Genomic DNA, 17327 nt, shown 5'->3' with positions numbered 1-17327 from the left:
TCCTGTACATCCCTTGAGGGTACATGGCAGGAATTTGATGATGATGATGATGATAAAAATACAATAAACGTTAAGTTCATTTAAAAATGTTGGATGTCCAGTGCAAACGGAATTTTAAAGGGAATTTTTTTATGAAAAATAACGTTCCACAGTAGGAATAAAAGAACCAATCTTCAACCATCACAAGTGTCACCCAGACCCTTAAATATGACTTCCAAATAACAGGAAGAGCTGCTTTAATAATGCGCGGGTTTGTTTACATGCACAAAAAAACAACTAGTTCCTGAATTATTAATTTAATTATTAATTATTCTTATGGATAGCCTTGGGAGCTCGTTTGTAAGTATGGAATGCTTTAAGTCGTGTCGTCCATAACCTGGGGACCACCTGTATCTGTTTTTTTGTCTATTAGTTACATGTATTCTTTACCTTATTGCTGCTTTTTTTTTTCCTTCCAGGATCTATGAGTTTCTGGGAATAAAACCCTCTTACTTATGAGATTGTCTAAGTCACTTTCACTTGAAAATACCCCATATAAAGTTGACTTTCATCTAGATTAGAATTGAACTCGGGTGCAAATAGTTATAAAGATGCTCTTTCTGACTGCCGTAAGCAGTGGTTGGATATCAGTCAGTACTGTGGATTTTTTTCTCTTTTGCAATGTTTTTATGATTTGTTCAGTTACCAAGTCACACTATCACATGCCAGAAGTGCAATTTTAAATCATCCAATCTTGCATATAAGTACATATAATATATGAGGGAATTGTTAATTATTAATTTTTATTCATGAGTTATTTTCTTTGGTGACTAGAAATGCTCTTTGAGTGTTGTTATGAATGTAGAGGTCTCATTTTTTTTTAATTTGTTAAAATCTGTTTATAATATACATGTTTAAATATTCTCACATACTTTATTTTTGCTAATGTTTTTTCTTATTTTTGACTAGGGTTATAATCGGGTAATTCTGTACAGCCGTCCTGTATATTTTGTTTTGTGTTGCATGTTGCTATTTGCACTTCAAACTATACTTGATGTCCAGGTACAGTTTCCTTCTGTAAAACTTTATGGTATTGCCTTTATAAGCCGAGAATTGTTTACAAAAACAAGAGATATCATTATAAGTGAGTATTTTTAATTTTTATTAACGATTTAATGCATTTAAAAACATTGAAGTTTAGTTTACGTAAATATTGTATGGTATTTAGTCCCAGTAATGAGAATATCACTTTTTTTTTTTTTTTTTTTCCATTTAGAATTTTGGATAGTATATTTGAAAATTCAAAAAAAAAAAAAAAAACCTATCTCATTATACATAGGATTTTTCTAATGTATGTATGTAGTATTTTTCCCTAGAAAGGGAGTTACACTTTCCTTAAATTAACCTTCTGCCGTAGAAAGGTTTTTCACTTTGGTATGCAAAAAAAAAAAAAAAAGATCTGTTTTTTCACTAATGAAGTGTCACATTTTTTTAATGAAATGTCTACTATTGAAAGTTTTTTTTTACTTGGTTACAAAATAAACTATATTAGTCAATAAATCATGTTCTTAATCCCAGGCATAAGCAGGGAAAAGTTTGCATGTGAAGTATCTTCATGACTATGCTACTCGTATTTACTTGTGTATAGTGGTTTTTGACTTCACATCAATTGTCTCAGTATCTTATAATGCACAGCACACTTCCTTTTTGACTTCTATATTTCTGTGCATTATGCAAAGGGTTACTACTCAGACTGGCTTTGACCTTTTTTGAGGTCAATTAATTGGGAACTAGGCTCTTGTAGATATTGTAAGCTAAAGAAACAAACACCAAAATCATATTTTCCATATACAAGCAACAAAATGATGTATCACATATTAAAATACTCTAGCTTAGAGATATAGAAAATTGTTTTTGCTTGGTTATATGTAAAAACAAAGGGCAAAGTTTTTGTCTTATATAATTTACTTTGTAACCAAGCAAAAAAACAACTTTTTTGTAATGATCTGTGATATAGAGTGTTTTAATAATATACACCATTTTGTTGCTTGTGTACAGAATATATTGTACGTCACTAGGGCATTGATTTAGCTTTCAGCATCTCTCACTGATGAAATTCTCACTAAAGGTCTAGACCAGTGAAGGTAATGACCCTTCTTATAATGCATAGCAATATATCTAAAAGGAAATGTGGTGTGTGTTATGAACTACTGAGGGAATGGTTGTGAAGATACTTAAAGGTTAGGCTACTTTGCATTCGCTTGGGTCATTGATTAAAACAAGAATATACTTTGTTGCCTAGTGTAATTTGCTTTGTATGAAGAGCTTGAATCCACTCATTCACTTTCCTCATCTTCCTCAGAACTTCTATACCTAATGTCTAGTCTTTGATCAACTATTTTATACCTATACCAATTTGAGATGTCCATTATCAAATACTGTTAGCTTGCTGTTTTGGTTGATCTCTCTCATTTTACAAATGAATATATTCACCTGGCAGTATATTATGTCAGCTTTGCTTATACTATTGTTTATTTCTGAATTTAATTTATCCTCTTCACTAAAAATTCTGTCCAAATAGGCAAAATATTTTACTTCTGTGTCATGAGTTAGAATGCAGCTGACATTTTCAGTTGCTGTTTCCTACCTATTTCATAGTTTTCATCTCCTAGTACTAATTTTCATACCAAGTTTATTATAAGTTACTGAAATAATTTAAAAGTTCTGAAGACCTGTGCTGAATTTAGCTTCATTAAAGCAGTGTTTTAGTTACTGAGACTTCAGTTTAAAAAAGCACCACTTGCATAGAGGAACGAACTGAACTTTATATGTTTGATTCTGATATCAGGGTGAATATTCTATTCCTAAACAGTACATAAACCATCGAGATCAGCCATTTTCAAACTTTTTTCACTATCAGAACCCTAAATCCCATTTCCCTTGAGTATGCAGGTGAGTGGTTTCTTAGGTATTGTTGTGAATACATGTTATGCATGAACAACAGAGGATATCAAATTTCATGGAACATCCTGAATCTCCACAGAACTTCAGTATCCTGCAGAACCACCTTGTAAATCTTTTTCTAGTAACAGTGAAAATAGTGTTCAGATGTTGTCTTATGCCTATAACCTTCTTATTCATCCTGACTATTGATTTTTCCTTTAAATGTAACCCCCCACCTCACCTAGAACACCTGACCTCTGTGACGTGTCTTTTTAGATTGATAAAGCCTTAATAGAATCATCGTTATTTTCCTTGTGATTTCTCAATTATTTGTTTAAATAAAAATCTAATCAAAAATCCCTGTTTAACTTGAACTCAAGGTTGATCCTTTCTAAAGTTTGTCTCCAAAATTTTTCTTAGTCTCTTCTTACTTAAGCTTACATTGATTTACTCTAGGAGATTAAGTAGGAAAATTTATTTATAATTACTACATTCAGTTTTATTTTTTCTTTTCATAATTTTGTTATAGATTACTGCTTTAACTTCTTGATTCCATTATTGATGTCTTATTTTTTCTGTCTTTTCATGCTTTCATTGACTTTCAGATTGGGCCATTGAATCTAGTAAATTCTTGTGTCTTGGACCACCTGAAGATATTGCTGTCAGTAATAATATAGTCAGTTTGACTTTCTTATTTCTTTTGTGTTTGCTCTATGATAAGCATGTCTTTGTTCTGGCATGTAGCATTCATAATGACTAGTCTTTGTTTTTCTGGTAGACAGGCCTATGCGTTGGTCACTCATAACTATTATTATTCAGGAAATAACGTATATTAAAATATATATTCTAATAACTTTAATGAATGCTTTGTTATATTTCAGCAACTTTACATTGCCATCATCAGGGATCAGAAAAAACAATGTTTTTTTCTGATCCCTGAACATACAGACACTAACATTGAACAAATGACGCTGAAAAAAAAAGGGCAAAAAAAAGTCTGGCCTTATAGTCATAAACGGTGTCCCCCCATTGTGGACTGAATTGGGTGGTCATGGCTGTTGGACAGAAGATCTCAGGATGAGTACTTCCCAAATTTGGGATAGTCTTATGCACCAAAATTTGCTGAGGTTTGGAAAGTTTCTTAGGACTGATGCAGATTCGAGGAATAGCCTATCATATTTGTATTTGCTGTGGTGTAGTCTGTAAGTGGTTGTGAGGTTGTATTTCTTTAGGATTTCTGCCAGTTTTTTGGATGTGTCCTGGATATATGAAATGGCAAGAGATTTTGAGTAATCTGCTCTGAATGGGTAGGGTTGTGATTACAAGGTTTAATATTTTTTGGTGATTGTAGCCATTGGCTAAGAAAATGTTGTGAATATGATTAAATTTGGTAGTTAGGGCACTGCTATCAGAACTGATTGGAGAGGAAAATATAAATATTCAGTTCTGATAGCAGTGATTAGTTCTAATTACGTTGGGCAATTAGTTAGCTTTAAGGAAAAACAAAGATATTTAGAAGAATCATCAGGAAGCAAAGCAGTTTTGCTGCATAAAGATTATCTGTTAGGCAATTTACTTGTATATTTAAAAAGAAAGCTAGTTGATATGGTCATTATTCCAGTGTTTACATATGTGAGGGAAGAATGCCGCATATACTAAATTTGGATAGAATTGGAATAGACTCAAAATCATTGGAGTAGAGGATATTGTGAAGTGTTGTAAAGCATGTAAATGGAGATAGGTGGGCTGGCCATATTAACAGATGAAAGATTGATAAAATTAAACACTGAATGGATACCAAGAGAAGGAAAGTTTGCCATGAAACGAGATGGAGGGATGATCTACAAAGGTTTTGCATAAGATGATGGCCATGAGTTAAGAGCAGAGACAGTCAGAAATTTATGGATGAATCTATCCAGTAGTATATAGATGGAGGATGAAGAAGATATATGCAGAGAAATAAAATAAAAAATAAACTTTTCTTAAAACAAAAATTCCAAGAGAATGAAAGAGTTGAAAGATGAAAGCTATGAATCAATATATACAAACCTAATTTTTTATATATTTTTTTTAACTTCCTCTCTCAGTACATAGTAAATTCATCCTGGATAGGAGCTCTCAGGTTGGTTTCCTTTCAGGCATTCTGGTTTTTGTCTTACAAACAAAACTGGAAATATATTTAGAGAAAATATTATTATTATTATTATTTTCGGGTTACTCCAGGGAGTCCTTAGACTCATCGAGGGAGGCCCTAAACATCATGTCCACACAACTATACGACATTCTCACAGTATCTATCATACCTTGCCTTGAACTCGCTCACTGTCATAGCACCCACAACAGACTCTGGCAGTTTATTCCACTCATTTACCACTCTAAAAGTAAAGAACCCAGCTCTAACACCACTGCTAACCATAGGTGTCCCCTAGTTCTCCCACCACCAGTCCTGATCTGAAAAATATCCTCTGAATTAATCTTATAGAATCCTTTTAGCAATTTGAATGTCTCAATCATATCTCCCCTTTTCTGCCTATCAACCAGTTTCTGCAACCCACAAATCTTCAACCTGTTCTCATATGGTTCATTCCATAGACCTGCTATCATCTTAGTCACTCGCCTCTGGATCCTCTCCACTTCCTCCCCATCAACAAGAAACCTAGGTGACCAAATCTGGGCACAGTAGTCAAGATGAGGTCTTATCAAGGCTCGGTACAGAGGTACAATAACTTGCTTGTCTCTGCTCGTTAAGGTATTTTTCAACAACCAAGTGAGTTGATGAGCTGATTTAGCTACTTTCGCAATGTGCCCCCTAAACTTCATCTCCCTATCCACCAACACTCCCAAGTCCCTGGCCTCATCAATCTCTTGGAGTACAGTTCCACCCATGTGGTATACTGCTGCTAATCTTTTCACCCCAAAATGCATAACCTTACATTTTGTCACATTAAATTGACATCCATTCTCCTTAGCCCAGAACTCCAATCTATCTAAGTCATTCTGCAAGACTTTGACATCTTCTGCATTCACTATTGCCCTCCCCAACTTTGCATCATCAGCGAACAAATGAACTGTTCCACTTAGATCCTTCCCTATATCGTTAATGAACAGATTAAACACCAGTGGTCCAAGAACAGAACCCTGCGGCACCCCACTAGTCACAGGCCGTCTTTTGGACTCCACTCCTGAATAAACCACTCTTTGATATCTCTCCATCAACCACCCACCTATCCATCTCGCCAACCCTATATCCATTCCCATATGTTGTAGTTTACGGATTAGAATTCCATGTGGTATCCTGTCAAATGCCTTTTGCCAGGTCCAGCAGTATCACTGTAAACCCATTTCCCTTATCCAGTTCAGCCATCACCTTTTTATAAAACTTGAGCAAGTTACTCAGGCATGATCTACCCTTTACAAAGCCATGCTGTCCCGTGTACAGTATCTCATTTTCATCAATCCATTCCTGTATTTTTCTCTTGACTACTTTCTCCAAGACCTTGACAACAACTCCTGATATGCTGATCGGTCGGTAATTTGCAACCATAGTCTTGGATCCTCCTTTATGCAGTGAAACTATTTTCCCCTCTTTCCATGCCTTCGGGACTAAACCAGACCCGAGACTCAGATTAAACAACATGGTCAAGGGCACTGATAATTCCTTAGCCGCTTCACGCAAGACCCGTGCCGGTATACCATCCAATCCCACAGATGTATTCACATTAAGGTTCTGTAATAGACTATTCACCTCCACTTCATTCATCACAATTCCCATATAAACTAATGGTTCCTTCATTTTTTCAATGTCACCACCTGGATGATATACTTTTGCAAAGTGCGCGCTCAGTAACTCCACTATATCGACTGGTTCAGTGACCTCCTTACCATCGTCATTCCTTAAAATCATTTTGCCATGTACAGTTTTTTTCTTGCTTGCAGCATATTGAAAGAACTGTTTGGGATTCTCTTTTGCTTGCATAGCTAGTTTCCTTTCATAATCAGCTTTTGCTGTTTTTACCACACTTGTTACCCTTCTGGCCTGCACTTTATACCGTTCTTGTGCCTGCAGGTCACCCCTTTCTTTAAATTCCCTCCACAGTTGTTTCTTTTTTTGCAGCTCAAGCTTAATGGTGTTATTCATCCATTTAACCCCTACTTGTTTTACTATTCAGACCCTAGGTATACAATCAGCCATAGCCTCCTGTAAATGCTCCTTGACCACTTCCCATGCTCTATTGACATCCAGCCCTTGCAGTTGTACATGCCATGGCACCGATCCAAGCAATCTCCTAAGCTTGTCATACTTGCCAGCACGGTAATTCCACATATACCCTGTCTTAATCAAAAATTCCACACCTTTAGCCGCCTCCCAGGTTAAGACCTTATGATCACTCTCACCAATAGGTGGCAGCATGGTCATATTCATTACAGTCAAATTGTGAGATGTTATTGCCAGGTCAAGCACTCTCACACCCCTAGTATTTTCAATTACATGCTGTCTCAGATAGTTATCCCTTAATAATTGAATAAAATCCATTTCCTTCCTCACATGTGTCCTCTCCTCCTTCCAATCAATGTTACCATAATTAAAATCCCCCATAATAATTACCCTCCTTCCACTCATTTCATCAATTTGTTTATGCATACTAACTCCACCATCTATTCCAACACCTGGTCTATAGCAGCACCCAACTGTATATTTTATTCTGCCAGTCTCAATCTCACACCAAATAGCCTCAGATGAGCTCCTTTCACTATCCTGCAATACAACTTCAATTTTCCTTGGCTGCAGTTCATCAGCTATCATCAATAACACCCCTCCCCCCATTTTATTCTCTCTGTCCCTCCTAAACACTATAACCTACACATTCTATCCCACTAACTATATCATCTTTTGTCAGCCATGTTTCACTAATGCCAATAACCTGGCCAGGAAGAGCCAATCCAGGCCAAAAATTCTTCCTTCTTGTTCCTAATACTCCTGGCATTAGTATACATGAAATGCAGTGATCCCTTTGTCCCACCCCTATCTTGATGCATTATTCTAAATGTCCCATTCCCATTTTTTGTCCTTAGTGCTGGCTCGGGTACATTATATACATTTTTACACTCAACTGTCTCACTGATGTCTGCATATCCACTCCCCCCCTCCATCCTTGGTAGTTCTAGTTTCCCTGGTTCTGCACATCCATTTTCACTTCATTCAGCAACACTTTTTCCAGTCTTTGCACACCAAGTCCATTCAAATGCAGGCCATCCATCTTGTATAAGTCCTTTCGCCCATCAAACTCATTCCGCACGTCCACAAATTCCACACCACACCGTCTGCATAACCTGCGCATAATGTCATTTGCGATTATGGCCCTCCTTCTAAACTCCTCTCTGTCATACTGCGGCAACAGACTCACCATTCTAACTCTGTCACTCTTTTCTTTCGCTACCTTTAACAATACTTTCAAGTCCTCTCTCATAAAAAATTTATCACCTTTCAATTCATTCGTACCCGCCACAATTATTAATTCTTTCTCCCTCTGTTTTTGCACTCTAATACTCTCACTTACATCCTTAAATTTCGCAAAGTTAAGTACGATTTAGTTATACTCCCATCTATCACTCCTCTTAATAACGAGTCACCATACAACACTCTTTCCTTCATTTCAGAAACTTGCCCACTCTTACGCTGGTTATTTATGTTAGCCGAATCACTCCGGAAAGAGTTTTGCAGGTGCTCTAATTGTCGCTGCACATTTTGTATCACTGCACACAACCTAGCGATCTCACTCCCTACAAATAATTCCTCATTTTTTTTATCATTCAAACCATTTTCTCTCTCTGTATAGTTGCTCTTACTCTTTCTTAGATCATCGCTCTCATTGCCATCAATTCCCTATTAAGCCACTATTTTCACTCACATTCTGGCTTTCTTCAACCATAGCTGTCTCACAACCTAACACATAATTCAACTCCTCACTTTGCTTACACTTTCTGCACATTCTCCCACCACTATCACTTTCAATCTAAACTCCAGCCTCATTCGGGAATGCATACATTCCACACACATCACATTGGACAAATTCTCTCACATTATATATATGCAGAAAAGTTTAAAAAAAAAAAATAGATATAAAAATCTTGTGTGTGTTGGGGGTAACTTTTCTTCTCTCCTAGCATTGAGTGAGTTAATCACAGACTGCAGCTATTGGGTTGGTTTTCCTTTAGGTACTCTCATTTTGGATTTAAAAAAAAAAAAAAAAACTGTATTTCTGTTAACTCATGGGGGGGGGGGAAGAAGAGAGTATTTTTTTAATTTTATACAGTAAAATATCTTCTGGCTGGAATGTAGGGTTGTACAGTAGAACATGGGGTTTGATTTTGTTTCAGCTGTATTGCTATTAAAAAAAATTGTCAAAACGATTTGAATTGATGACAGTGATGATAATAATAATAATAGCATGAATTAGATAGAATTTAATGAAATTTGTAGTTCCCATTAAAATTTGGAATCATCTAAATTTTGGTTTTTCATTGTGACTGTTGTAATGGTAAAATTAATTAGACAAAATAAAATTTCTTCAGTATGTATACTAAAATATATTTCTATTTTTGATTGTTGTGATAACAACAATGTTCATGATGTTAATGCAGTATAAGAATACCCAATCACAGTTGAAGAGCAATTTGCTCTCCCATTGTGATTAGATATCCAGTCTTTCAATGTTCTGGTGAGATAATTGAAGGGTTTGATAACTAAAGATGCATTTACATGGGTGCTATACTAGAAGTCATTTGACACACCCATTTAACCATCAGTTAATTTAAGGTTTGTTTCTTTGAAATCATATAATTGAAGGATTACTATATTTCAATTTATTTATATATCCTTCCTTCTTTGAAGAGATGGATATATAAATTGAAATTCTAGATTTCATTAGATTTTATTCTAGGTAGTGATAACTGTTAATTTATTGATAGATAATGAAATGTTATTATAATTTAAACCTGAAATTTTTTATTCTTTTTATTTAAAATTTATACTTAATGTATATTTTGAGGATTTGTCCTAGCAATTATCAGTATGAAATAAGTTCATTATATTACTCCATTTATCTAATATTTCATTTCAGTTTTTGTGCTCTTCTTTCCACTGATCTTCAGTCTTGGTCTTCTTCCCCAAGTAAACACATTCCTTATATACTTGTTAGAGCAAGTTGATATTCATTTTTTTGGTGGAACAGGTAAGAGAAGAAAAATTATTGTGCGGTGTTTACTGAAAAGAACAATTAGTTAAAAGGTTGCATTTTTTTATTCTTTATTTTTCTTAATTTAGCAACTAATGTTGTTTTGGGGTAAATGTAATTTTATTATTATTATGACACCTCCAAGGAGTGCAAAGACTTATTAAGGGAGGGCACCCACTCCACAACTCTCCGTCTCCACCACTCAATCCACCAACTACAGCAAACCACATCATCTACACAAATGCTATATATTGCCCACCGCTACTACTTTCACAGACAATCACAACATCCATGCCCACAGGGGATTCAAACCTGCAGCCTTTTGGCTGGAGAGCAGATATGCTAGCCACTCAGCCAACCTGGCTGGCTAATTTTTCTCTATTTCAGGTAGAAAAATTAGAATTTTCAGTTGATCTAAATAATAAACAGAATTCAATTATCTCTCCAGAATTTCACCTCTAGTGAAAATTGTGGAATTCTGGTGAAATTCTGGATCAATCAAATGATATCAAATCAATCTATCTAACTTTTGGAGACTGAAGGGGGGGCATTCAATCTCCACATATAGCCAGTCAGAGATAGCTGGCCCACAGCTATCACTAATTATAAGCAGTATTCAGCAAAGAGAGGAAGACAAGGGTTGCCATCTCATTATCTCTAACCCTAACACAGGATATTTGTCTGAAATAGTGTTAGTTCTACAATCAGTTTTCTTCAGTTCATAGGCTGAAAAACCTGAGTTTCTTGGAGAAAAAACTTGCTTGCTCATGCTTGATTGGGAATTGATCAAAAAAAAAAAAAAAAGAAGATTAGAAAAACTTCCTGTAATCAGTGACTAGATTTGAACTGGGAACTGCTTTCTTCGTGCAGCCTACTATAAGTGCAAACATCACTTCTATGGGGCTACACAGGCCCTATGAATATTCTTATGTGTATGACCACAAATTGTTTTTAGTACTGCTTAGAAAACATATGTAAAAGAAATTCCAAAAAAGATTATTACAGCTTTTGATCCTTAAAAAAAGTATTGGGCATTCAGTAAGGAAAGTGTACCTTCTTTGTTTTATCTCTAATGAAGGTTTAATTGGGTCTCTTGGATCATCATTTCCTCCCCCACAGCACTTTAATTAATCCTTGATTTACCCTCTCCTTTCTCCATCAGTTGCAGTTTCAGTTGTTGGTAACTAACAGGAACTATTTTAAACTTAGAATAAGAGCTAATGGCTGAATGTGACTATTTTGTCACCTTAGAATTTAGTATTATATTTTTTCAGCACAAAAATTTCAAATATTAACTCAGGAGGCATAAGTCTGTAATTCTGACATTTGTATTTGCAGCAGCTTAAATCTAATATTTTGAATTAAATTTAACAAAAAAAACTTCTGAAGTATACCTTTCAGAAGTCTTACCAGGAACAATGCTCAGTAGGGAAATTTCTCTGTAATTCTCACGTTATTTTATTTCTACTTTTATAGATTGATACAATGAGAGCTCTACTCCCAGTCATCTGGAATTTGACCTTCTGATCGTGATTCCTGTATTATGAAGTGTAATGGTTGTAAAGTGTGAAGCCAGAAGATTAGCTTTCTGTTAGTGATAATGCAATAGAGCCATCTGGGTACAATGAGGGGGGGGGGAATCGTGTAGGGCAAAGGTTACGACCAATTGCTTTTTGCAAGAGACCAAAAGGCACAGCTGCCATTTGGGCAGGCTGCAAGTTTCCTGCTTTTTGCTCATTCAAATTCTGTTTTAGAAGCATTGATAGTTTTCTTGCATTTGTTTCAGGCTTCAGTATAAGCATTGAAGGTGGATGGAGTTCTTGATTTGGGTCAGCTGTGGTATGCTTGATTTTTCATTTTTACAGCCTTGGTACATCTTTCGGAGAACCAAGGTTTAGATAGGGGACAGCAATTCAGAGAAGTGTAGGGAATGTATGTTTCCATGCCAGTGAGGATTATTTTGGTGATAGTGATACGTTTGGTACATATGTTTGGATTGGAAGACTGGAAACAATAGTCCAACCATGGGAATGAAGCGTAATAGTTTCAGAGGCTCTCCCACTTGGCACTGTTATAATGCCAAACTACTCTTTTGTGGGAGTGACTGTGTAAATGTTATTGCTTAGGGGAGGAGATGAGCACCAGATTGTGATCAAAATTACCCAAGGGACTCACTACGGTAAGGAAGAGATCTAGGGTATTTGAGGAGTGGTTCAGGTTATCTGGTATTCTGGTTGGCATGTGGACAAATTGTGTAAGGTCGTTAGGGATGGCAAATGTTTCAGCATCTCTCCCTGCAAGATCCATATACAACTGGAGGAGAAAAGCCAGTTGATGTTATAGGCATTAAAATCTTCTAGGAGGATGATTTCTCTGTTAGGAGAGTCGGACTGGAAAATATAAATTTTTAAGGAGAAGAAATTACAGCTTAGAGTGGTTGGTGGCATTAGGAGTGTGAAAGAGACAGCAGATGAATTTGCCTTGAGTGGGGAAGGGATATTTTCAACCAAAGAAGATCAAAGTTGGGTAATTCTAGGTTAGGTGCTCTCTGGCAGGCATGTCACAGGGGGTATATGTGCAGATGCCACTCTTACATCGAAAGGAGTTAACCATGTGTAGTTTGGAAGGTTGAGATGGATAGTGCTGGGAGGAGGTGAAATTTCATTTTGTGCTAAAAATAGTAAGTGGGGATTTGGTAGACTGCAGATGTTAGTGGACAATATTAAGGTTGGAGTTGAAGCTACGGATGTTGGCGAAGTGCATATGCAAGGTTCTGTGAGGCATGCAGTCAAATGCATGCCTCACAGAACCTTGGGTCTTGCACTCTTCCTATGCAGATGTTTCATATTGTTCCATTCATTCCATATAATTGAAATATTTTGAAAAGCTTCTCTCTGGGCACCATGTCATATGCCTTTTCCAGATCTGCACAACTAAAGTACAGATCCTTGACATATTTCCACAATTTCTTAGTGATTTATCTTAAAGTGAAAATCTGATCTTGACAACCTCACACATTCTTGCATTCAGTTTATTTCCCTTTTTATAGATGGTACTATGAGAATTCTGCTGCAATCATCTGGAATTCGACCCTCTGATCAGACTGGCCTTCTGATTTATGCAATGTAGCCACTGTAAATCAAAAAATTTATCTCCATATTTGGGCATTTCAGTCAAATTTAATCTACTCCAGCTGTCTTTCCACATTTCAGGTTTTTAATGACTTTTTCTGCTTCAATCATCATCACCATCAAATTCCTGACATGTTTCTTCAAGGGGTGTACAGGATATTATGATAGTACTACATGAAAAATTTATATCATTACTAACTTCCTATCTACAGTTTTCCTCAAAATCAATCTGTTACCTGTCAAGGTTCAGCATTGTTACCATTGATATGGTAACAATGCTGAACAGCGCTTTTTACCATATCAATCCACCTATATCTTGGTCTTCCTCAGGATCTTTTTCCTACCAACCTGGCAGAGAACATTTGTTTTGCTAATCTTTCCTCTCCCATTCTTCTTAAGTGATCATACCACCTGAGATTAGCTCTGCTAACATATTCCTGAATGCTAACAATGTCAAGTTCTTTCCTAATATCCTCGTTTTTAATATGATATTGCCATTGATGCCATCTGTTCTTGCCCCTAATCTTTCTCAGTACTTTTATATCTGCAGTCTTTGGTCAAGTGCTTTACTTTTAACCCAGCTCTCAGATCCAAAAGTTAAAACTAGTTTGAACATTGTCTTGTGTACAGCTAATTTAGTGTTTTGACTAATTTCTCTCTTAATCCATATAAATTTATTCAGTTGACTTCCTACCATACTGTTGTCTATTTCCATATTTAATTTACCATCTTCACTAAAAATCTTGCCTAAGTAGCTGAAATGTTATACTCTTTCTATAGGTTCTCCATTCACAATGCAGTTCATATTTTCAATGCTTCTGCCTATTTTCATTGTCTTTGTCTTATTATTGATGACCCGTATACCATATCTGTTACAACAGTTATTCAATTTAGTCAGGGAATCTTTCAGACTTGTAGCGGATTTATTTAGAAGTATAAAAAAACATCGTCCGCATAAAGCAAACAGCTAACATTAACATTTCCAATTTTGATATCAGATTTAATACCACTTTCCTTCATAATGTGATCCATATAGATAATGAATAACAGAGAGGATAATGTACATCCTTGTCTCACATCAGATTTAACATTAAACCACCTTCCTGTATTCCTTCAGTTCTAACTGCTGACTTACAACTCAAATAAAGATTACATATTGCTTGATATAATGCCCCACTGATATCATACAACTGTAGTGTTTTGAATAGCTTCTCTCTTGGCACCTTGTCATATGATTTTTCCAAATCTACAAAACTTAAATGCAGATCTATGTTATATTCCCATGATTTCTCAACTATTTGTCGTAAAGTGAAGATATGATTCTGACAGCTTTTCTTTCACAACTCTTCTCAACCGTTTCTCAGGTATACTTGCATAAATCTTACCAGGAACACTAACTAGAGAAATACCTCTGTAATTCTCACATTGTTTTATTTCCCTTTTTATATATGGGTACTATGAAAGCTCTACTCCAATCATCTGTAATTCATCCCTCTGTTCAGGCCCTCTGAACTGTGCAGTGCAGCACTGTAAGACTTTTATACCTCCATACTTGAGCATTTCTGGTCAGATATCATCTACTCCAGCTGCCTTTCCACATTTCAAACTTTTGATGGCTTTTTCTACTTCAAGTATGGATATGTATTCCTGATTGCATACTTGGTCAGTGTTTTTTATCACTGTGCTATCATCATTGCTAGTTTCATTTAGCAATTTTTCGAAGTAATTACTCCATACTTCAAAGATATCTTTTTTTTCCTCCAGTTTTCATATCACCTTTATCATCTCTAATTCCTTCTTTATCATCACTCTTTCCTCCATTTCTGAGCTTTTTTGACAACCTCCAGAATATCTTGCCACCTTCTTGATATTCATTTTCTATGTTCTTACCAAAGTCTACCCATGACTTTTGTTTAGCTAGTTTTACACAGTGTTTAGCTTTCTTACATTTGCCTCTGTATTTTCTAAGAGCACAAGCTGATTTTTTTTGCCAGGAACTTTTGATACGCTTTTTCTTTTCCTTCACTGCCTCCTTAACTTTGTGTCCACCATGGAGCTCTGATTTTTCTATCCTTGCAGACAACCTCACTGCATGCCTCTCTGGCTGAATCAATCAATGTTTTCTTTAAGGCTTGGCACTGAATCTCCAAGGTTTGGTTCCTGTTCTCAAACTCTTTCTTAAAAAATATTTTTGTATTTTAGTCTACAGTTCACATCTGAGAGCTGCTCAACTTGTATTTGCTTTAAAACTTTCTTACATGTTATTCTTTTCAATATGGAATTCAATTTTATCCTGTTCAAGAATAAATGGTGATCACTTCCAATTTCAAATCCTCTGTACACTCTGGTGTCCTGCACCAGGGAGAAAACATCACTATCCACAATAATATAGTCGATGAGACGTTTCTTATTCCTTGCCTCTTCTTGTCCTGAGCAGAAATCCAATAAGTATTTGCCATTATTATTAGCTTTGCTGTTTTCTCCAAATTTTCCGAAAATATTTTTGTATGTCTGACAATCATTTCCTGCTTTGCTATTTAGATCTCCAAAGGACCAGCTTTTCATTTTTCATTGTGCAGTTGCTTTCTCTAAAGCAGTGGTCGCCAAAGTGGTCAATATCGACCCCCCCCCCAGGGGTCGATAGAAAAATATAAGACATCATTGTACGGGTAATATTTAATTCAGTTAACTTGGATTACCTCCATCCTGAATGAGAACGCAATTAAGAGGGAATTGTGGGAACAGTGACATGAATAGGACCTGTAAGATGGAGCAAGGTCATGAAAATAGTTACGGAGGCCAATCAAGTAGGCCAAAATGACGTATTTACCAATGAAGTGACGTCGGTGGTTTTATATAAATATGTTTTATATATTATTTATCCCTCCTATAAAATATGTAATGTTAAGAAGAATGTCAAAAACAAAAACGTATCCCTTTGACGTTAAGCCAATATAATAATATATACTATATTATGCATACAATAAACACTGTAACTATAAGATAAACAATCTACAAATGCACATAACCTTCTTTTTTGCTTGTCCTATTATAATTACATAATAGTAAAATAGAGAGGGTCGATAAAAAGTCAAGAAACTCCTGAAGGGGGTCGACGGTCAAAGAAGTTTGGCGACCCTTGCTCTAAAGCCTCAAAAAATTCCTCCACTTCTACTTTAGCAGAACCTTCTTTTGAACCATAGGCACAAATGAGTCTCATTGTCCAGTTCCCTATTCTGATATTTGCCCACATCACTACTTGAAATTGCCTGCCATTCAAGAAGATTAGCCTCATATTTAGTGTTGAATACTATGGCTACTCCCTCTTTTCTGTTGTCATTGCCTGAATATAACATTTTGTATTTATTGCTCAGAAAGATCTCACCAGTTTTTGCTTTATTCAAGTATGGATATATATTCCTTACTGCATTCCTGTTGGGAGTTTTCTACCAAAGTGCTTATACTGCTTGCTTAATTTAGCAGCCTTACAAAGTAATTACTCCAGATATCTAGAATATCTTTATAATATATTCTTCTCTGCCTGTCAGCTAAACTCTGCATTCAAACTCAACACTAGCTTGGTCACTCAGAATCCTCTTCACCACCTTCTGATCCCCAAGAAACGCAGGTGACCAAATCTGTTCACAGTAGTTAGCATGTGGCCAAATCATAGTCTTATAAAGAAGGATAATAACCTCCCTATTTTTACTTGTCAGTGTGCTCTTCAGCATTCAAGTAATCCTCCGAGCTATTTTGCCAACTTTTGCAATATGTCCTCTGAATTTCAAATCTCTATCTACCATCCCCCCCCCAGATATTGACTGATTAAGATATCCTCGGCAAAACTGAATGTCTGCCTTCAAATCTTCTGCTGTATCATTAATATTCAAAGTGATTAATGTTCAAACCCCTCAGTCACTCCACTAGTCGCCTTCATTCGCCTTGATTCCACTCCGCCATACCACCCTCTGGTGTCTGTCTATCAAGCACCCCTCTGTCCATGCCACCAGCCTCATATCCATTGCCATTTGCTCCAACT

The 17327-nt window shown here is 36.0% G+C and overlaps 1 protein-coding gene across 1 annotated transcript in view; it reads left to right on the top strand.

The window, feature by feature from the left end:
* The window catches only part of pcx (pecanex), a 621557-nt gene that overhangs the window by 367629 nt on the left and 236601 nt on the right, over positions 1-17327 (top strand). Inside the window, exons 16-17 of the mRNA XM_090398640.1 lie at positions 949-1123; positions 10044-10154. Of these exons, the coding sequence (XP_090254766.1) occupies positions 949-1123; positions 10044-10154 (286 nt within the window). The remainder of the gene's footprint in view (positions 1-948; positions 1124-10043; positions 10155-17327) is intronic.

The sequence above is a fragment of the Typopeltis vanoorti genome, chromosome 10, assembly GCF_054136105.1.
Source record: "Typopeltis vanoorti isolate ZY-2024b chromosome 10, IOZ_Tvanoo_1.0, whole genome shotgun sequence".
In the NCBI taxonomy this organism is placed as follows: Eukaryota; Metazoa; Arthropoda; class Arachnida; order Uropygi; family Thelyphonidae; genus Typopeltis; species Typopeltis vanoorti.
This window is presented reverse-complemented; position numbering and strand designations above follow the sequence as displayed.